Here is a 22,541-nt window from a genome sequence, read left to right on the forward strand (position 1 = left end):
AAAGAGCATACGAATTGCTTTAATTTTCCACACATCATGGGAAACCACACTTTCAGGAAGGTCTTACTATATTTGTATGATCTAGATGGCATAGGATGTACAAATGAGGCAATCCTAAAATCACAATGACTATTTCCTTCACTCTATTAAATTAGTCCTGAAATTTATGAAATAATAAATGAGTAAATCACTAGTATGAGCCTGTACATTGCCATGACTATAAAAATGTTTAGTGAAAATAGTTTGTAGATCTACATATTTTTGATCCTCAAGATGTCTGCAACTCAAAATGCTGAGGTACAGTAAGAGAGGATACGTTCTACAGATAAAAATCAATATTGTGGTAGGGTTCTAATAATCTCTTGGGGATGAGCTATATGGTGCTCAGTAAGACCTTTCTTCCCCAATAAGAATGTAGTCTTAGATTGCAGGTTCTGTAGATGTAAAACCTGCTATTCCATGTGGCAGGATGATCTGATGAGGTGCTTGGAGGGATAGGAGCCTTGTCTATAGTGAAACTTCGAAGAAACAAGCTATTTACGGGCACATTTTCAAAAAACCCACTCTAATATTAAGGAATATAATACAATCATGTCATCTAACTGGAGCAAACTTGCCTATTCAAACACAGGTTCTGAATCCATTGCAAAATTATTGTATTTGCATAAGCTTCTTACATGGACAATGGGTGCCACTAATGGATCATGTCTGACCTACGACAACCTTCAAATCAGTTCATGAATCAGCAAGATAACCTCATTCAAAACCCCTGCATATTATCATATGCTACTCCGTAAGACTGCTCTTTTAGAACATATTGTGAGAATGAATTATCTTAAAACAAATTATCTCAAAATCAACCTTAACAGTATGTGGATTCCCTAGGTGTGAGATAGGGGAAGTTTTCCTGAATAAAAATGTTGTCCTGACGTTCCCCGTCTATGGTTTGAAAGGTAATAAATCAGAAATACCATTTTATGGCAACATATTGAGGTGTAATCCAACTTGAGGCCTCGCCTTGAATTATGTGCACAGTTTTGGTCACTCCAATATAAGGAAGACATTAAGCTATTAGAAAGTGTCCAAAGAAGGGCAATGCAGATGGTGAAGGGCCTGGAGGGGAAGCCGTATGAGGAGTGGCTGAGGTCACTTGGTCTGTTCAGCTTGGAGGAAACTGAGGGGAGACCTCATTGCAGTCTACGATTTCCTCATGAGGGGAAGAAGAGAGGTAAGCACTGATCTCTTCTCTGTGGTGACCAGTGGCAGGACGTGAGAGAATGGCTGAAGTTGTGTTAGGGGAGGTTTAGTTTAGGTATTAGAAAAAGGTTCTTCGTGCCGAGGGTGGCTGGGCGCTGGAACAGGCTCCCCAGGGAAGTGGTTACAGCACCAAGTCTGACAGAGTTCAAGAAGCATTTGGACAATGCTCTCAGGCACGTGGTGTGACTCTTGGGGATGGTTCTGTGCAGAATCAGGGGATGGACTTGATGATCCTTGTGGGTCCCTTCCAACTTAGTATATTTTGTGATTCTCTGAAATACCTGAAGGTTGAGCCCTATAAAACTATTTGCAAATTTTCCCAGTCTTCTTATAATTAATTCCAATTTCTTCAATCATGGCAACTGCAGTGAATAACTTTTATTTTGTAAACAAGAAGAAAATTGTTAGGCTCAAACAAATACATAATATCTGTGCTTTGTACTGTGCAGAAAGTTCATTCTTCAGAAAAAAAACCCAAACTTAATTGGGACACAGTCTTTATTTACCAGGTCATTAAACTTAGAAATATTGCAGCCCATGGCACATCTACCATACTGCAATCAGCAATCAGTCAGGAAAATATTGTGCAAAATTAGGTATGATTGCTGAAACAACACAAAATGTTGCCCTTCTTTAGGCACTGGGGCTGAAAAAAAGAAGCCCTTGCAATGTTACCATAAAATAGTGAAAGCAGTAGGAAATCAAGACAGTAAGTCTTCAGAAAAAAAACACAGTTTGGAGAATGAATTGAAACAGCAAGGGACAGACATGTTTAGTACATACTGAAGAGATTATACTAAGAGCAAGAAAGAAACAAAGACAACAGATCAGTAAGACCTCTGAAGAACAGTTCAAAGTAACTGATCCTAAAAAGTTGAGAAACTGCTTAACAGAACAACTAAAACAATGTAGAGTTGCCAAGAATTACGGCATCTACCTGACAGATAGTCAGAAGAGCACCATAAAGTTGTATTTGCAAGTACTAAAGGTCTAATAAATGACTCAGTAGGATGCTGATCAAAAGCTACAATAGCAGGACCCAGAGGAAACAAATTAATGTTTAGGGAAGAAAATATATTCTTCAAAATAAGCAGAGCATTAACAGAAATGCCTTTGAACAGGAGAAGAATCAAACTTAATTCTGTGTTGCTCAGAAAAAGGCAAGTAAATGTTAGAAAAACATTTATCTAACAACGATCTTGATATGGTTGGTTAAGACCTGGAACTATGCTACTGTCCCAACAGGAAGTTGAAATTTTTTTTTTATTTTCAGTTGGCAATAAAAATCTCCCCACCCCAGCACCAGAATGCAAAATTTGGAAAATGCTATGTGTCCATTTCTTTTTTAGATTTATTCTTTAAAATATTCAAGGTCATTATGTGGTTTATTTTGTTTACTTGATTGCTTGCTTGCTTTCCTTGTTTTATTTTTTGTGCAAGGAAACCTCTTTAACTAGACTATCCTCCTTAAACTACACTGAATGTTATACCAGAAATCATTTCCTCACTTTGTAAAATACTGTGTGCAAACTAACCTGATGAAAAGTCACAAATTCACTGTTAGAGTAAGTCAAAAGTAATTTAATTTAAAATACATAGCAAACAACATGTCATGAACTATTTGTCTACTTGGAAAAGAAAATCAAACCTGACCCTAAGCATTCAGATAAATATTTTCAAATCTGACAGTCAAAAGAGAAGACTCCTGGAGAGAATTAGCGAAAAGCAATTTGTTTTGACATTGCCTGAACTGTTAGAAAAGCAATATGTTTCACCATTGCTTAAACTGCAAAAAATAAGTGGCTTCACTATTACAAAAATTTGAGGTCAGAAGACAATTGCAATGACAGGATGCTAGTTAACCACAGCTTACAAATTCTGTGCACCTCCTTTTTTTTCCTAATAAGGTAAAGCAGGCAAACATCACAACCTATAGGCTTCAGGTGCATTGCGTGATCGTCTCATGAACACCAATTCCTATGTGGTGGACGTGCTGTTGTCATGGTCCCTAGGCTTGGGCAAGACTGCTGAAATGCTATCAGAAAGCATGCTGCTTAGCCTACATATAAAAAGTTCACTTGACAAGCTCTCCCCAGCAAAGGACAGAAGAAGAAAGGATCAACAAGACGCCATGGGATCCACAGTGGTGACTATCACTTGCTTTTTGTAACTACCCTTTTCTTTTTCTTACTTTCCTCTTTTCCTCCTTTCTCTCCTTTTTAATAGAGAATAAAATGAATTATCGTTTTGGTTACCACCATCTGACTCATTCGTGTCTTAATCTCGCTCTGGGTATGTTCGAACCTTTTACCCTCTCTGCTTTTGCAGACCAAGACCAAAAATCTGAATTACCCCACAATTAACAGATTATAGCAACTCCCCAATCTAATCTTCATAACTCCAAGAAAAGTCAGGGATGAAAATCTGCAAAACTTTCAGCATATCTTAAAATTGGTTCTTTGTTTCGCAAAATTGAAAATTATCTTTGTAACTAATTTTTTTAAAGTTCATAGATTTGAAAATGCTAGCAAGATATTTTCCTTTAAAAATAAGTAGGAAAGAAGTTCCTTTTCAGTCAGATAATCTGTAAAGTAAAAGGATCTTCTTTCCTATATTTTATTATCCAAAAAGGTAGTGTTAACTCCAGATACAGTTAGTCCCAATATTATATTGAAACATATTGATAAAAATGATGCAGGCTTTATGTGAAAGCAATCTAAGCCTTAAATATGTTTGATTTTAACACTTCACAGTCATCATGGTCCTAAAGCAAATTTCAAGATACATGAAATCAAGAAAATGATCTTCCCATATTGCACTTGTCGACAAATCCAAAATAATAAAAAGACAACTCATTCACTATTGACCATCCTGTCCGATGAAAGACTTGAAAGTTCAGCCTCCTTTTCTTACACTGTGATGATCAGTCTCTGTTAGTGTGTCTCTTTACCTTCCACCCAGCTAAATGTAATAGCGTGGACTTTATTTCTGGGTGAAAGCTCCAAGTGTTGTACTCATACCTCTTTATTTTGAACATAACATAACATAACACAACATAATTGATCTGTCTAGGTATGCAATTCCTTCTGTATATTTTTGTGACTGATGACCTGCCCCAGAATGCTACTTTAGAGTGAGTGCCTTTTCGAGTCCAGTGAACAGAAAAATAAATTAATCCACACCAATCTCATTAAGTTCTGCACTACTAAAATCCTAAATCAACTGAGAAAGATATGTTGTAAAGAATGAACAAAACTTGCATATTATTGTAGTAGATGGGGGTTTAATGTTTTTCACAGGTAAGTCTGAACCTCCATAAAATTGTACAATGTAATAATACATTAATAATAACTTTATTAATACCGAACAGTCCATACTAATTTTTCTATTATTATGGTTAAACTTTCTTACAATCAATAGGGAGATTGCCATCTTAATTTTATTATAAATATGAAAAACATTTCTTAATTAAAATTCTTAAAATCAAGGGAAAAAATTAAAATAAAAAAAAATTAAATTAAAATTAACTGAATAAAGAAAGCATTGAGTTTCCAAGACTTTCTTTTATTAGTAGTAATTTTGCTTATTTTCTTTTGATGCACATTTAAATTTTCTCTTATAAAAATATATTGCATTTTGAAAAAATCAACAAGATCACATATACAGAATATAAATTTTAGATGAAAATTTCAGACATTTCCATATTTTAGATGCTTTTCCATATTTAAAAATGCAAAGTGATTTAATAATTTCTATAAAATGTAGTGATTTTCAAGTCAAAATATGACAAATATTCTCTTCTAATGGTTATGCTAAATAAAATATAACAGTTCAGTTTGAAATCTAAAGAAACCTTTTTTTTCAGAGAAGTCCCACTACAGTAAAATCTTCCACAGTGTGATGGTTTTGTACTTTTGACTGTTTTTCCTGAACAGATATCTCTATTGAGGCACTGAATCTTCTTTAGAGAAAAAGTGAACTCAGTAGATTTTGCAAAGAAACAGTATTTACATCTCAACAATATGCTATGAAAGCATGCAGCAAATTGATCTTCTCTGCAGCTAAACATTTTCATTTATTTATGCTGAGATAAAGTTAAACCTTTTCCCCTAATTACATTAAAGAAGTCAAGAATACAATCTTCCAAGAACCTGCACAGGAAACACGTTTTGTAATTATGAAAGTACATATAGATTGTACCTTCAACTTACTGTAACTCATTAATTTGTGCTTCATGACAGAAAAGTGAAATATAAGTGAAAAATCTTTTTAACTTTTTCCTCCCCCCCTAGACACAAGGGGTCTCTGCCATTTACTGATTTTACAGAAGCACAAGTGAAAATGCATCTCAGTACACTCCAGTGGAAAAATACTTAATTATGACCACTATCTTACACATAATTATTCATAGTTATGTATTTAGAATCATTACTGAGAAACAGTGGATCAAAAAAAGAAATTCTGTAGGTAATAAAACACCTTACAAGGTCTATCAAAATAATTAGATGTATGTCTGTTTTTTATGTCAAGATTCAACAGCATCAAGATACAATTTGAAAAACTCACTGTTACCTCATTTAGCAATGTGGGATTTTGACCATGATTTCATGTATTTCATTTAAAAATGTATTTAAAACTTGGAAACTTTAAATGAGACCTACTACTCTGAGCAGAAATTTTCATACATATTTTTTTTTTTCCTAGTGCGTAATGTATTTTTTTAACATCTCTGGTCTGGTCATTTTTGTGTTTAAATGGACATATACATTTGTATGTGTTCATGGATATATATTGAATATTTTTAAGGCAGATCTAAATTCTACTGTTTGAATTGAGACAAAGAGAAAAAGCATACCTTTTCTGGATCAGTTGTTGTAATGACCCACACGCAGTGTGCATTGTCTTCATATTGAACTGGATAATTTGGTGATGTGATAATGCCACTTGGTCCACGTAAATTGGAACCGCATGTTCTAGCTAAAATGATAAACAGTAAATCAGACTGCTTTTGATTGGTGAACAACCAATCTGTTCTGTTTTAAATAAATATCACAAAATTGACACAATGTTATTAACAACTTGCCACAAAAGTATTATTATGCTGATATATTTATAACAATCTGCAATTAAAGATGTTTGAGTTAGAAAAAAAATCCTGAAAAATGGTCTACAGAGGAAGGAAACTAGCACTTTTCAATTAATCAGCACAACATTTACATTACTCTGTTCTTACTTTATGCAAAATAAATTCTTAGAATTATCATATTAATATTCTGCTTAGAGAAAGATTTACACTTTCCAAGTAGATGGAGGGAGCCTTTTACATATGAACATAAGAAGGTATGTGCTCTACTTTGTAATTTCTCCATGACTGGGAGAAAAGAAGAGTATCATCATATTTATCAGTATCAGTATATTCTAAACTGATAACCTAAACCTGAACTTCTGTGGTGTCTTAGCTCTTTACACCATAAGAAATATAATTAGAAAGAAAAGAACATAAAATGGGTCTAGGCAGCAAGTAGTCTTGACTTTCGTAAAGTACAGATTCATTTGTGAAACCATTGTAATCCCTCTGTCACATTCAGCAAATCTGGATAGTCAACATTTTGAAAATACATTACTTTAGAAAGTCAGTTATTTTCCGAAAATTATTAGGAATAGATTTTGTAAAATATTCAAATTTCTCAAAATATTTCAGCATCTAAAAGTATTTAAAAATATTTAGAGATATTATTTGGAGTGACATAAATGAACTCAAAATATCTTAAAATATCACTGTCAAGTTTTTGGTACTACAGCACTGTGGCAACATGCTAAAACTGAAAGTCTAGATCATACTATTTCTAAGTACTTAGATACAAATCTCTGAATCTCACCATTTATGTGCATAATTTTCATTAACTTCTGATGTAATTTAGACTCTTTAATTATTTAAGTTTCAGTACAGGAAGAGGGAATCACTAGATTCTTCAAAACTTGTTCATTCTTTTTCTGAATATCAGAATAAAATGCACAACATATTTCTGGTACTTTGTAAAATTTTAGTCTTCATCTTTCTTTGTAGCTGTCTCCATTCTGAGGAATGAAATATGAACATTTTTTTACCTCACAAACTGCTGTGAGGAGCCCCGCTCTTCTCCATTGATAGAAGTATGACTGGTACAAAATAGGAAAAAAGGATAGTAGAGGAAAATGACTGTCAGATTATCTATCCTTTCATCACAATCTGCTACTGGCACCTGTTCCTTTGTTACTATGTTAGAGACTAGACTATAAGAACTCCATGTCTAGATTGATTCAACTAGGACTCAGTTTTCTATGAAAATGTCTTTCTATGCAGAGGGGTCGGAACTAGGTGATCTTTAAGGTCCCTTCCAACCCTAACCATTCTAGGATTCTATATTTATGATAAAAAATGTCTTAATAGTCTTCCATGGATTTCACTTAAGTTTCAGACATATCACATGGAAATCTCATGCAACAATCTTAGTAGAAGACAAAAAAATCCCCTCATCCATGTAGGTAATTCTACCAAAACAGCACTAACAGCTATTAACAAGCTGCTTGTACTTAAAAAGCTAAAAAAAAAAAAAATAATCACAGAATCATAGAATCATTTGGGATGGAAAAGGCCTCTAGGATTATCAAGTTTGAGTGCTACCCTTCCACTGTCAAGTCCACCACTAAACCATGTCCCTAAGTGTCACTAAAGAACTAATCACATTTAAGCATGCCACTGTATGCTGCCTACTACCAATACAGAAGGGTTAGCATACTGCAGGTATATCAAGAAAAAGATATTCTTTTAATTTCTAGAATAACAAGAGCAGATTCATAGGATCTGAAATAGAGGATATTTTCTACACTCTAGTAACTGGTAGAAGCACCATACCTCTAGAACTATAACTGGCAGACAATTAATATTTATTGATTTATTTTCAATTCTCCCTGCACAAGGTCTGCTAGAGCAGGAACTAATCTAGAGGTGCAACTTTGTAGCAATTAGCCTTTGAAAACAGCTTGTCCCTCCTCTAGCAAAGAAGAAAGGCTGAAACATCTCCCTTTAAGAGATATTTTTCAGTCAAGCTGTTACTCTTTTATCTTTCTCCTATTTAAACTTCAGGGGTAAGGAAAAAAACATGAGGGGGTAGGGGGAAGCCAAGCAAGAGCGACAATTGAAGCCCTGAGGTCTGTTTAGGAAATGGAGTTACTGTAAAACATAGCAAAAAAATATTAGATAGCCTTGTATATTGCTTACAGAAAACAAGAATGGATCGCTGTAAGGTTTTTGTATTGAATTCAATGAATCTGGGAACATTTAGGTTAGCATCATTCAGTTTCTGTGACAGTTTCTGGAGCTTCCCACCACTCCCTGACTGTGAGCCAGGTGGGGCGGTGGGGTGGACCCTGACCTGCACTGTCACCTTGAGCAGACCCCAGGGCAGAACCTCCGCTGTGCCCTTTCAAATAAGGTCATGAACTTGCCAACAATAAGATGGTTCCTGTGACGATTCATCAGCTTCATAAATTCTGAACTTTGTTAGTCACCATTCTGGGGTAAATACAAATGTCAGCTTCTTCACTAAGTCTTGTACACTTAAAGCCATTGAGCCCACAGTAGTTGCTTGCAGTTTATCAGCTTTTCCAATTCAAATTGATGATCATTTAGAAAATACAATAAACCGTTATTTGTATTGTTTATTTTATTACTAAATAAAGAGCTCCATGAACACTGGCATATTGAAGGTCAGTAAAGGAATTGGAAACAATACGTACTGAAAATAAAACTTGTGTCTTTCACTTCCCACCATCCACAAACATGCACCATGTGAAATGTCATAATACTGACCAAGAATTATACACTGTTCAGCTGAAGCAATGTTAGTCTGTGTTCAGAAACAAACAAATCACTTACAGAGAGTGGCTGACTTAGCTCTCAGACTGTTGTGAAATTTTAGCTCCAATTTTGGAAATATGTTTGACGAAAGTAACTTGTTTTCCAACTGTGGTTTTATTAGAAGTATAGAACCAATTTATCCTATTTTTTTAGAAGTTTACTGAAGGGAGTAAAGCATAATAGAGATATTTGCAGATAATCAATTGAAAGATATAGGAAACACTAGTAATAATACACAGATAATTCAGCAGTAAAGAGTCCCTTTCTCCAGAGCATTACTTTTATAACTTGTGGATTATTTCAGCTCATTTCTGCAGTGTATTAGCAAACAAGAATAAATTCAAGAGATTTAAAAAACCACACTGAACTGGAGTGAACTGTGGAGTTGCATGGACACATTATTTTGCAGTACTATGAAACCAAGTACTGAGAGGGTATATTTAGATTTTTCATTTAAATTGACTGAGCTATGGAGACACTGAGTTCAAGAGACAACAATAACAACTACTTTGCTGCTCTGGAAAGACTTTTATTTACTTCTTTTTAATTGTTTTTTAGATTGTCTAGTCCTTACATGGATATGCCTATGTAATATAAGTAATGTACAGCTTGTAATAATTTACCCAAGAGTTGCCTTTATAGAATTTTTTATTAGGTCTGACTGAAACGGAGTTACCTTTTTTCACAGTAACTGGTATGGTGCTGTGGTTTAGATTTCTAACTAGAATCGTGTTGATAACACAGCAGTGTTTTGGCTACGCTGAGCAGTGCTTGCACAGTATCAAAGCCTTCAGCAAGGTGGTTGGGAGTGCAGAAGAAGTTCGGAGGGACACTGCTGGGACAGCGGACACCAACCAAAAAGAGTGATATCCTATACCATATGACAACAAGTTCTGCATAAAAACCCAGGGAAAGGAGGAAGAAGTGGGCACCTTCGTGGTTTTAGGTTCGTCTTACCAAGTAACGATCACTTCTGCCTGACTTTGCAGGAAATGGTTAAATATCTGCCAACTAGTTGGAAGTAGTGAATAAAATTCTTATTTTTCTCTGATTGCATGCACAGTTGTGATACATTTATTGAACTGTCTTGATGTCCACCCACAAGTTTTCAGCTTTTGTTCTGCCAGATCTTTTCCCCATCCCTGGGGATGGATGAGTGTTTAGTTGTTGGGTAGGGCCAATCCACTACAACTGTTTACAGTCTTTAATGAATAAAGCATCATTTACAAATATATCACATATGTGATTATATAATTGAAAAAATCCACTCTGGCAACATGAGAAAAAACTCAAAGTGGTATTATGAAACCACTAGGCAATGAAAACATTTTTAAGTATATGAGTTTTACATAAGTGAGATTATGTTTTAGCTCATTCTTGAGCAGGCAAAAGTTTAAGTCCAGATGTCACAAATCCTTCCCTCCACAGTGTCTCAAACAAATAACATTTGCTGCCCTGGTAACTGGCATTCAGTGTAAGATTTTGTGAGTACAAGAAGTATCTCTTTGATCTACCTCAAAATGACAATAAAAGTATCTCAAACAGTTTGTATGATTTCTTTTTCTTTTCTTTTTTTTTTCCCCCACCAATTGATGGTGGTGTTTTTCCTTGTTTTTCAAAGTTTGTCCTGGCTAGGTTGTCTGGTTCTGGGAGAAGGTCAGGCAACCACATTTCAAGGGTCAGGGCTGTCACTGACATGTACAATCCATATGTGTAACCCGAATCAATTTTTCTACTGAGATAAAAAGAAAAGTTCTGTACAAGGATGCATTCTTTATTTTTTCCTATATACCGTGGTTCTGGTGTACTTTGGCAGCATTTATGTATTTTTCAGTGTTTTTATTACAGGCAGTAGTTTGTAATGGGAAAACAAGCAAACAAACAAAAAGCCACCTCTCCTGCCCTTCCTTAAAAGTAGGTCTCATTCATTGATCTAGACCACAATGGGAAAACATTTAGAAGTTAGAAGGTTAGCTCATTTGTAAAGCTGAGCAAAACAGATGAATGAGAAAGGAATTTACTGAAAAATGAGGACTAAGTAAATATCTGGGACTGACAGGAACAAAATGTGATTTTGAGGAGATCCTATTTAGGAATTTATTAGAAAATGTTAATATAAACCTAACTAGTTCTAGTTAAAATAAGTCTAACATGACAAAAAAAAAGATTAAGTGAAATTAAAACTATTTAAAGGAAATTACCTCTCTAAACTGATACTCTTTTCTACAACTTTGATTGCAGGTTTAAAGCTACATAAAGGTTTTTGTATATATGTAAGCATATATACAGATAAGATATAATTCCCTTTTTTATTTGTTTTGTTTTGAGTATTGTTTTATTGCGTATTTAATCAGAAATTATAATTACCCATCCAAACGTCAGGAAAAATTCCAAAGAATAACACTTACCTCTGCAAATTGGCCTGTGGTCACTCCAGGCAGCCAGTGTATCTGTCACTCTCTGACAAGTGATGCTCTTAGAACCTTGCAGCACATAATTATCCTCACAGGAAAACTGTACACTTGCACCCACCCTAGGAAACAAATGGGAGGAAGAAGGAAGGAATTAAAATATATTTTAAATATCAACATCCTCAAATAAATGTGAACGTCACCAAATGACAATATTTCAAGATCCAAACAAAGAAATTAAGGTGCAAAATTCTGCTATATCAACATTATATTCATAAAAAACAACTTATACTCTAGGGAATGAGTCTATTATTTGGTTTGCTCACCTTTTAAGGAAGTAAGGCCAGGAATATGAAACAATTGTGATGCTAAGTTTGATCATTTAAAGTATGAGTTCAATGAATGCATAGGGACATATATTTTTTAAGAAAGTATATAATGACAATTCTTTCAGGTAACAGAATTTACTTCATGAGTAATTCCAACCTCTCTATTTTCTGAAGTGAGAGAATAAGCAGTTAGATAAAGTAATTTGTTAACATGCAACTAGGAAATACTAATTTCAGTCAATGATAATAATTTATTAAATATTCTTGACCTTGTTGAATTTTCCTGTTAAAAATCATGCTAAATGATAACTTTGTTTTAGGACTGAAAATTGACTGTTACACTTATAACATTGAAATCTGTCCCTTTGGAATGATTTATGCTGACCAACCTTTATGAAGAATTAAAAAAAAAATGTATACAGTTACTGTCTATAGCAAAGAGAGATTTCCTAAACAGTATTTACATGTCTGCTTCCATTTATTATTTGTGACACTCTCTGTTCCCCATCACAAACAACTGGTTCTGTTGTTGGTTTTCATGTACTTTTAAAATCTGTATTTGATAATCCCATGTTGCGAACTAAGTGACCTCGATAAAGCAGATTTCTCAGTTTAGAGTCCTAAACACCAGGGGATTGCTAGATGGCAATCAGAAAGCTCAGTGGTTATAACTGTACTGTGGAGAACTGCAAATAATCTCATTCACTGTCATCCATCTCGTTGCTGCCCTTCAAGGACAAGAATTTTCTTAGTTTCTCAGAGGATGTCACAAACACTAACTCTATTGTTTATCAATACTATGTTCTTTTAGTTCTTTCATGAAACTTTATTAGGATTTTTGTTGTTGTTTTTGCTAATTTTAACATTTGAGTATGATGTTCTGAATCTAGGAAAGCTTCAAAAACTACTTAGAAGTTTGTTCTTGAGCTGCTAAATACATCAAATTAATAAACAATTACTTTCTCTTTTTTGTAAAGAAAATAATAATATTAATTACTCTGACATTTTAATGCCATAAACACATATCTTCTAAATGCATTTTCTCATATTTTCTAAAATGATGAGCTCTGAATTTGTTTTGCTAAGGAAACAGAAAACAAACAGTTACCCAGTTGTGATAAGTGCAAATTGAGAATTGAAGTACTTAAAAATCATATTGGATAAAGACTTTCCCAAAAGTGTAATGATGCATGAGCCAATATGAAAACTTCAACATTTCCCTGAAGTTTGCTACTATCAAGGCTTCGAAGGACAATTAATAAGCTCTGCATACACAAAAAATTAGAGTGAAACAAAATGCACAATTACTTGATTTATAATTTAAAATACCCAATTATTCTCCCCAAGAAATAGAGAAAGGAAAAAACCCCAAATAAAACCCCAAAATGAACAAGAGGAATAAAAATATTTTTAAGTTTGATGCAGTAAGTGAAGGTTTTCATGTTTAGACTGGGTTTTGATCATTACAGACATACTTTTAAAATTCTATTTAATGTATACACAAAACATTACACACTATTCTAATCTATACACCTATGATGATCCCATTTGTTTCAGTGTTATCCTACACAGTATGTATTTCAGGTTTTGGGTTGATTTTTTTTCCCCCCAAAGTTCTAGAAATAGTTTGGATCTAAGGGTCTAAGGACAATTAATGTTAACGTCATATATTCTATAAGATGGGTATAATCTTCTGAAATGTTCGAACACAAACTAAGGAACACAAAAGAAATATACTGAATAAAACATAATAAAAACAAACAAGAAACATAGCAAAAACCATCACATTAAAGAACAAGATAATAACATAAGTACTCAAAAGCTCCTTACATATCTAAGTAAGCATTGTAGGAGATGGGATGCACCTGGAACACACAAACTACCATAAAACTCCTAAACGACATCCAGATTGCTGAGTCTCTTCATTGATTATGCTTGACATTTTCCCATTTAAAAAGTGGACATGTTTTTAAAGTTGTCTTTTATCTTGTTTGATCTATGATTTCAAATAAAATTATTGCTTCATTTAATATCCACTTGTTAAAAATTAATGTTTTTAATTGAGTTGGTTTAGTTTGGTTTTGGTTATTTTTTTTTTTACATCTCTACCTCCCTAGTCATTGTGCAAATCTGTGGGCACTGGAAATATTGTGCTTTGTTTTGATATTTCTCTATGTAAACTTTTCAACATGTGGAAGAGATTTGTTTCCTCCTTTTTCTATTTCAATTTTAAATTTGAATCAAAGCAATATTTGAAGGTTTATAAAAACAGCTAGAATTTGACTTAAAGAAGCCGTTTTAAAAATAAAATACTAACATAAAACAATACTAAGATAAAAAAGTTAATTTAATTTTCAAAAACTGTTTTGAAAATTTAAAAGCTATTTGTGTTACAAGTGTTGGTGAAAATGTGGAAAATTATTGCATTCTCACCTCAGAACACATAGCATACAATATTTAAGGACAGATGAAACAGTATTGTTTATATCTATTTCAGATTTCATTTAGGCAATCTGTTTAAACAAACTGTTTTGAGGTCTCATGTAAAAATAAAATGTGATATTGAGCCCAAAATTGTATTGATTATGTTCTCATTAATCTAGCAAAGTCAGACTTGCCATTTGTCCCTCAAAATGAATCCAAATATCCACTGTGTTGTTTTAAAATCACTGAAAAATCTCCTTCCTACTTCCTGAAGTGAACACAGTAAAAGCGTGGCAGGAGGACAGAATGAAAAGGTTAAGATTTCAATACCTTTTTGTTTGCTTTATGATATTAGAGTGAATGCCATTATTATGCTGAAAATGATGAAACCCTTTTCAAAGAACTTGTCATCACAGAATCAGTTGGGTCTCAGGCTGTCTTGAAAATAAACCCTCTGCCTTTCCATCAATCCCACTCATAACATGACTTTCAGTAGACAGGAAAAGATTTTGAATAATGTGCATTTTCACATGTTTTAGTTCAGATTAATATTCACAATTGTCATTCTTCTGACAAGAACAATAGCTCCTTCTGGTGTTTATACTTGCCTCTTAGAAAAGAAAAAAAACATTGCCTTTCTTTACTCTCCAGAGTATTTTCATTACACTGGAGAAATGCAAGAAAGAGTAAATATTATGTCCCTTCTCCTATGGAAGAGCTTGATTTGTCATTTCAGAGAAACAAAAACTAAATTCCAGCCAAATTCTCTATTTAAATGTCCAACCAGATTTCGACAGATAACACCAAGATAATTAAGATCATTTTAAATAGATATTATCAAACTTCAAAGTACATGAAAAACAGTTGCTGTTGCAAAATCAGTCTTCAGAATAATAAGTAAGGTTTAGGAGGAAAACAAAATTATATTGTTTCTCTCAAATAATATTCAGAATTTGGAGGCCCAAATATGCACATAATTAATATGATCAAAGTATATAATATGTTTTATTTATCTTATATGATGTTTCTTGAACACCTTATACATCCATTTATCTTCATGAACAGTAAGATAGACTTGGTGAAATGAAAATATTATCAGAGGTTGGATAGGGTAAAGGATGGAGGGAAATAGCCTTGCACTGTCGATTGAATGAGCATTGCTCATAAGTAAGCTCCAGACATTTAAAATACCTCTAACCCACACTAATTCCTAAGAGACTGTGTTCAAAATATAGTTGTCTATGTTTTGTAAGGTTCTTTGACATTAGATTCCCTCGGATATCCTATAATATACTTTGAGCTTTAAGGTTCTTTTGGGCTTTCCCTCTTGGTGTATTTATGCATTGCTGGGAAATTTGTTGTTGAGCTCTCTCACGTAGAGGTTCACATGCTTTGGATCTTTGAACCTGTTTCCCTAAAATTATTCTAGTTCCCTTTCTCTTTTGAATTACAGACTACAGTCTAGAGGGGAAGAGATTAAATTCTCCCTCTAACACTCTTCAAGCTTTAAGGTTTTCAAGCAGAGACTGCTGTTGTTTCTTAACAGCTGTTCATATGCCCCTGACTTGGACCATAACTACCTGAGATCTCTTTGGCCAACAGTGTATCATGAACATATAAAAACTGTACAACATTTATAGATTCACAGAATAAATTAGATTGGAAGACGATGTCATCTAGTCCAATGCCCCATTCCAATCAAGCCCAGTTAAAACAGAAGGTTCAGAGCCCTGTTCAGCTGAGTTCTGAATGCTTCGCTGGATGGAGACTCTACAAATTCTTTTGTAAACTCCAATGTTTGACGATCCTCATAGTAAAAACGTGTTTGGGTTTTTTTTAATTCTGAATGTAGTAGTAATTTACCATGTCCCACAATTGCCTCTAGTCCTGTCACTGTTCACCTTTGAGAAGAGTCTGGCTTTCTTTTCTCTACACCCTCCTGTTTAGTAGCTGTTGATGCCTGCTTGGCTGCTGCTAAAAAAATCTCCAGAGCAGTTAATTAGGGGTGAGATAAGGAAAGGGTTTATTGTGCCACGGCAAAAGATGTTACAAAACTCGTGCCCGCTGTGCCTGAGATGTTACATTTTATAATACCATCTAACCAATCCCAGATGTGTCCACCCTGTGGCCTTTACTCTGGACCGCCCCGGGTCCACCCCCTGAGAAATGGGCCTGGGGGCTTTTACTTCATCATCTTCACCATCTTTAGAGCACAAAGGGTACATAGTCACCTAATTCTTGACCGTGTTCTGCGGTTTAGGCCAAGATACAAGCATTTTCCAAACAGTCTGAGCCTTGTCTTGACAAAAGACTAAACATTTCTACTGGATTCGAGAGTAGGAGTGATATGGGGTGCATAGAATGGGGTAAGAGGGTTAAGGAATGTGTAAAATATTTGTACTACAGGGAAAGGGAGTAGGGGATGCTGCTTTTAAAATCTACTTTTACTACTTATAAAACTTGTAAGGCTTACGAAAATTAGAAAAATAAAAAACCATTAGGGGCTTAAGGCATCACTGTAGACAGCAACAAAGTCCTTCAGATTCTCTAAGGTTAAGCAAACCCAGAACTCGGAGCCTCTTGTATGTCAAGTGCTCAGGCTCCCTCATCACCCCAATCTGCTGAATTTAATCTGGAATCTTGAGATAATGGTGTGAAGAAATGCCCTTCAAGTTTGAATTCATTCAGTCTTCCACTAAACATTTTGGCTTAACTCTTTCCAGAGATCCTTTTCTCTCTCAGCTGACAACAAAGTGATTTTAGATGCTGCTCTTAATTCTTTCAACTAAGTATTTGATTTGGAGGAATTCAGAGGAGGTATGTTCTGCATCGTTTTTGGTTTCATGAGGAGAGATTTAAGCAGAGGAGGGAAACTGAGGCATTCCTGCACTAATAGTAAAGTCAAATACTCTCCAAAATAACAGTGGAAAAATAGAGGAATTCCTTGGATGTATACACACAGACATTTTAATATGTATTGAGAAAGTTATATTTCAGCATCCCATTTTTATCTAGTCTTCTACTGACTGATGTTTCTTTCTTCAATACATGAAGTATTAATACAAAAATTACATTTGCTTTCCTAAAATATCTGCCCTTTGGGCAGGAAATACATACTATACTTTTGTATCACATAATTTCATTTGTAGCATCTGTACCTGACAAGCTGAATCAGAATAAATAGAAAAGGACAATAGTAAACATCTTCTGGACAGCTCGTATCTCTAGTCTATGTATTGGAAGCTTATTTCACTTCATTATTTTTTAAAACACATTAAACTTCTGCTCTGTTGCTAAAGAAACCATGACTTTGCATATAACTGAATCTCTTACTGTTGGAGTTCTTTATGATTTCTCAGACTCCCGTGAGGATAGAGAAAAATCCAAAAAGAGTATGTCAGTCAGAAATAGAATAGATTTTCAACTTATTTTTCCTGTCCGTTACAACCTAGCTTCTAAGAGCCATGATTCAGGAATCAGGTTGGATCAATTTGCTTTACGGAGTTTCAGAGAACTTTGCACAATTCTTCTAATTCCTATGAATTGTTCCTTTCCATTTACTCTTAGGTCTGACTGTCCACTCCCTGATGAGCAATTCATAAATCTCTGCATGAGCTGGTGGCTCCCATTTCCTTCCTTTGACCCTCTTCTCTGCTGCACCTTGAAGTCTCTACCTTTTTTCCTCAATAGGGTAGGAGCAAACTTCCTTCTTTCTCCATAGGGGTCCATTTGACATTGTTTTTTTTTTTTTTTTTTTTTTTTAATATAACAAAAGTTGAAAACAAAAAAACCAAGGAGACAGAGTTCATCACACACCAAATTTGTCATGTTCCCCAAGTTTTTTAACAGCTTTTACTTAGTCGGAAAACAGATAATACTCTCTGCTTCTTCCTCTATGTTGTCCAGAGAGTTCTGTTTTTTCTATATAGATGAGATTATTATGCTCTAAAATTCCTATTTAAAATGCATTGATTTTAAAAAAGAAACAAGCAAAAACAATTCAAGATATGCAATGGACTGGAGCTCTTTTGACAAAGAATCAATAAATTTTAAATTAGGGAAATTATACATATCTGTAGTTACATGCTCTGTATACATGTAACAGGAAATACCTTTCTTTTGGTCATATAGAAAACTAAATGTGCCTACCTGAAGTCAGAGCCTACCCTTTTCCCATTTTCAGGAATTCCAGGATCAGGACACGTATCAGATGCAACAGCATCCCCACCCTGGGTCACTGCAAAGCAAAGGAAAAAACAGTTTTAGACATGCAACTGTAAAGACGACATTCACTTTTCCCATACATAAACTTCAACATCCAGAATTCAACCATATTTTACCATTTTCTCTTGAACCAATTTAAATTATTACCAAAAAGAAGCCCCAAAGAACTGATTTATTTGGTGTATGGTTTATTTTTTTTTGGTGATGATAAAAAACTCCCATATTTTGCTTCTGTGGGACACAAAGTGATTGACTCCCCATGGTCAGTCACCTTTTAAAGGATATATCAGGTTCCACAGTTTTCCCTATACAGGAAAAGCAACATTTCATGAATTCATCTTCTGAAATACTCAAAAGACACCACTGTAAGGTTAAGATAGTATAAGAAAAAAATATAACAAATTATCATGGCTTGACACCCTCAAAATTCCAATTTAGAAGCCCCCACCATAACAATGTGAGAGGGGTTTTCAGACATAACACATCTACTAGCATGAGAAAATTATATCAAAATTTATTATTAACACAATAAATACTATAATATATTTATATACAACAATTCTAACTATCTCTCCTATGGTAAAGCAATATATTTACATAGATCAAATCCCTCCTTTCCCTCCAATAAAAGTTCAGAAGGAAAGAAGAAAAGATCTTTTCCACTTTCAGGGCAGCAGTGTCTCTCCTCTTCAAGGCAGCAGTCATAGCTGGATTTGTCGTAGCTGGAAAATCTCTCTCTCTCTCTCTCTCCATTACAACACAGGGTTTTTTTCTCACCCCTCTCAGCCCTTCGGCTCCAACCAAAGGTCTCACCCGTGGGCTGCCAAAAGCAGGGACAAAGCTTGCTTCACCACGGTTATATCACGAAGTGCAAGGCATTTGGTGAAAGTCCCTTCCTCGAGGAGTCAATTTCCCTCAAGTCAGAACGGTTTACGGCTCTCAGTTCAGTTTTGCCCCAAGCATTCCAACAGAGCTCCTTTCCTCTGTCTCAGTTGCCAATGTGGTGGGGGGGAAAAGAGGCCACTTCCCCCGCATTCCGTCCTGGTCCAGCTCACAGGACGTCTCCGAGCTTTCAGCTCCTCTCTCTTTCTCTAGTTGTTGTTGCATTTTAGGACTCCAAATATACAGAAATATACAGAATTTTGCAAGTTTAGGGCTGGCTTCCCACCAAGTCTCCGAAACTTGACAACAAAGGCCTGCTTCCCAGAGAGGGAAGAAAAAAAAACGAACCAAGCAGCCAAAGCTATAGCAAAAATATATATATTTTACATATAAAACAGATATATATTGTGAGAGTATTATATACCTATAACCCCGGAAACCCTAAATAGCTTCCTAAGGGAAGAGGGGAAGGGAGAAGGGAAAAGGACAAAATAGGATGAAAAGGGACAAAACCAAAACCAGTCTACATAATCTAAAAATCAGCAAACTGAAGAACTGGCCAAATCTCACCACTTCCCTTGAGAGAAGCAGAATGACTGGACACGGCCCAGCACTCTCCCCTCACGCGTGGCAGATAACAGCAGCCACTGTAGGCCTCAGCTCCAGATGAGCCAGACCGAGACAGGGACCCACCGTTCTCGAACCTCGCCGGAAAGGAAGAGCGCGAGGTCCCTCCTGCTGGCTTTATTTATACCTCAAGTTAAGTAAAGGAACAGCATGGAATACTTCCATGATCACCTTCCTAGTTCCTTCCTGGTTACAAGCTGGTCTCCAGGAAGGCCTAGAGTGAAACCATCACAAGAATATATATAAAACCCAAATACACATGTGCTGTCTATCCTGCACATACACACATATAAATTATACAAGCCTGACTGGATTACAGATGACAACACTACAGCTGAAAGGCAATGGGAGATTAGATGTGAAAAGTGGCTGGTTTTCCCACCCAGGGATATGCTTTCAAATTGAATACAGCAGCAAAAGGAGTGGTGACAAGCAGAATATATACAATCAGATGTTAAGAGCTAGAAATCTTTATGTGTTTTGGCAGCTTCAGGGACAATTAATTTATATAGAAATCCAAAGTTTTACAAAAGATTTTTAGAACTAAAAAACTGTGTTACAGTACTAGAAAAATACAACTTAGACAATGTTCTAGTAAGGACCAAAATTCTTGACCTGAAGCATAGGTTCTTCTGCAGAGAAGTAGAGAAACTGCAATCATTACAATGTATTTCAACATTTGTAGGTTTTTTTGCATATAGAATGTTTTAAGAATATAGGAAAGAAACATCTCTTTTTCCACGTCTTTTTAATGCTACCTGTTGTACTGTATACTCTTCTGTTAAACTACATCAAGAAAGATTTTGATAATCTCAGAAACTTCTTTGAAGATTCAATTAAAAAAAAGATATCTTACCAAAAAAATTATTTCCTGCTAAATAAAAAACCCAAGTGTGAGTAAAAATTCAGTTCAGCTGGACTTCAGTCCATCTTTAGTATCTGGAATCCACTATCTTAAAAACAGTCCTGCTAATTTCACTGAAAATACTTAGACTGATAAAGATTTTTGTGTGTGTGAATAAAGGCTTTCAGAACAAATCTATACTAGCTAGTATTCATATATTTTATTCTGGGAATTTAATCTTTCAGTTTCTTGGGAAATGTCAGCATTGAAATGCAATTATAGACAAAACTTGATCTTGCTAGAAAAGCAGCCTGCTTGTAGACAGATGTTTCTTAAAATAAATTATCTTCCTACTAACAATTCTTCCATTTTTCAGAAGAAAAAAAATCAAATATTTCCTACTTTTAGCACAGAACTGTAACTATGTTAGTGGAGATGAGGTTCAATTTGGACTACTGAATCACTGAAACACAAAAATAAGCAATATGACTGTATGGTTATCCAATTTATCAAGATTACTAAACTTGAACCTTATGGTAACAACTGTAATACAAGATGGAGAACGTTGTGTTTGCTACCATGTTTTAAGCACGAACACATTGCAGTGAAGCCACCTCATTTTACATATATACATACACACAAAATCCCTAAGTATTTTGGGACACCAGTAAATGTTGAGTGAGACCTTAGTCACAGCACAAAATGATGTGATCTAGTCAGGTGGAGGATCACCTTTGCAAAATCTTCTTCTTGGCCACTACTTTACTCTGTCAATGCATTCTCACACCGATATCAGGGAAAGGTGATTCAGGCTATCTCTTATCCATAGAAATACTGTTTCCTGAAACAGGACAGGTGTCATATGTCTGAAACTTGACATATCTTCCTGGATGTCTACAGGCCTTGTTAAATATGGACCAGGTTTTAGCTTCTATTTTTCCTGACAAACTGTCAAGCATTTTCTTAACAGATGGTGTTTGTGTGACATACTACCATAACAAAATAAATTCAGCTCCCTATAAAACAAACCTGCCTGATTTTATCTTTCCAGATGGGAAAAAAGGAACAAATTTTTTAAATTAGTGAAACAATTTATTAATTTTAGTGATTCAGGGACACCAGGGACTTTAACGCATATATTATAATATTATGTTATATTATATATGTTACATATAATACTATAACATAGTATTATATGTTAGTATTAAAACCTTTACCTATCAGTATCTTGGAATTTACCTAAAAATTAGATTTCAAAATTTTAAGATTTTTTTAGCTCCAACATTTCTTATCAGACTGAAAATAGATGAAAAGATGCCCGAATGAATCCCTGTCAGAGACCTTTATCTTCCTCTGTGTCAGTCCTGTCAGATTTCCCCTTTATCCACCACTATGAAGTATCATCCACTGCTACTGAGATCCGTAACGAGAGATGAGAAAGTATAATCTTTGATTTGAGTATCTCAATTTCAGACTATATTTAAACCTTGCAGTCTCTGCAAGCATTTCTTGGACATGTCATCTACTGTTCATTCAGTCTCATTCACAATCTTTCACCGCTTTAACTTTAAAGAAAAAGACTTTTGTATGCCCTCGAAAGACCTGTGACTTGTTTGTACTCTTTCTGAACTGTATAAAGTTTC

General features: G+C 34.8%; 1 protein-coding gene across 7 annotated transcripts in view; it reads right to left on the minus strand.

Annotated features, from left to right (window-relative positions):
* Nucleotides 1-22,541, minus strand: part of CSMD1 (CUB and Sushi multiple domains 1) — a 1,090,193-nt gene that overhangs the window by 324,138 nt on the left and 743,514 nt on the right. For all 7 annotated transcript variants that reach the window (XM_017814555.1, XM_017814556.1, XM_017814554.1 and 4 more), the window contains 3 exons: nt 18,471-18,558; nt 11,566-11,690; nt 6,113-6,234 (listed from right to left, as the gene is read on the minus strand). In XM_017814555.1, the coding sequence (XP_017670044.1) occupies nt 6,113-6,234; nt 11,566-11,690; nt 18,471-18,558 (335 nt within the window). The remainder of the gene's footprint in view (nt 1-6,112; nt 6,235-11,565; nt 11,691-18,470; nt 18,559-22,541) is intronic.

The sequence above is a fragment of the Lepidothrix coronata genome, unplaced genomic scaffold (assembly GCF_001604755.1).
Source record: "Lepidothrix coronata isolate B3197 unplaced genomic scaffold, Lepidothrix_coronata-1.0 Scaffold45, whole genome shotgun sequence".
Classification (NCBI taxonomy): domain Eukaryota; kingdom Metazoa; phylum Chordata; class Aves; order Passeriformes; family Pipridae; genus Lepidothrix; species Lepidothrix coronata.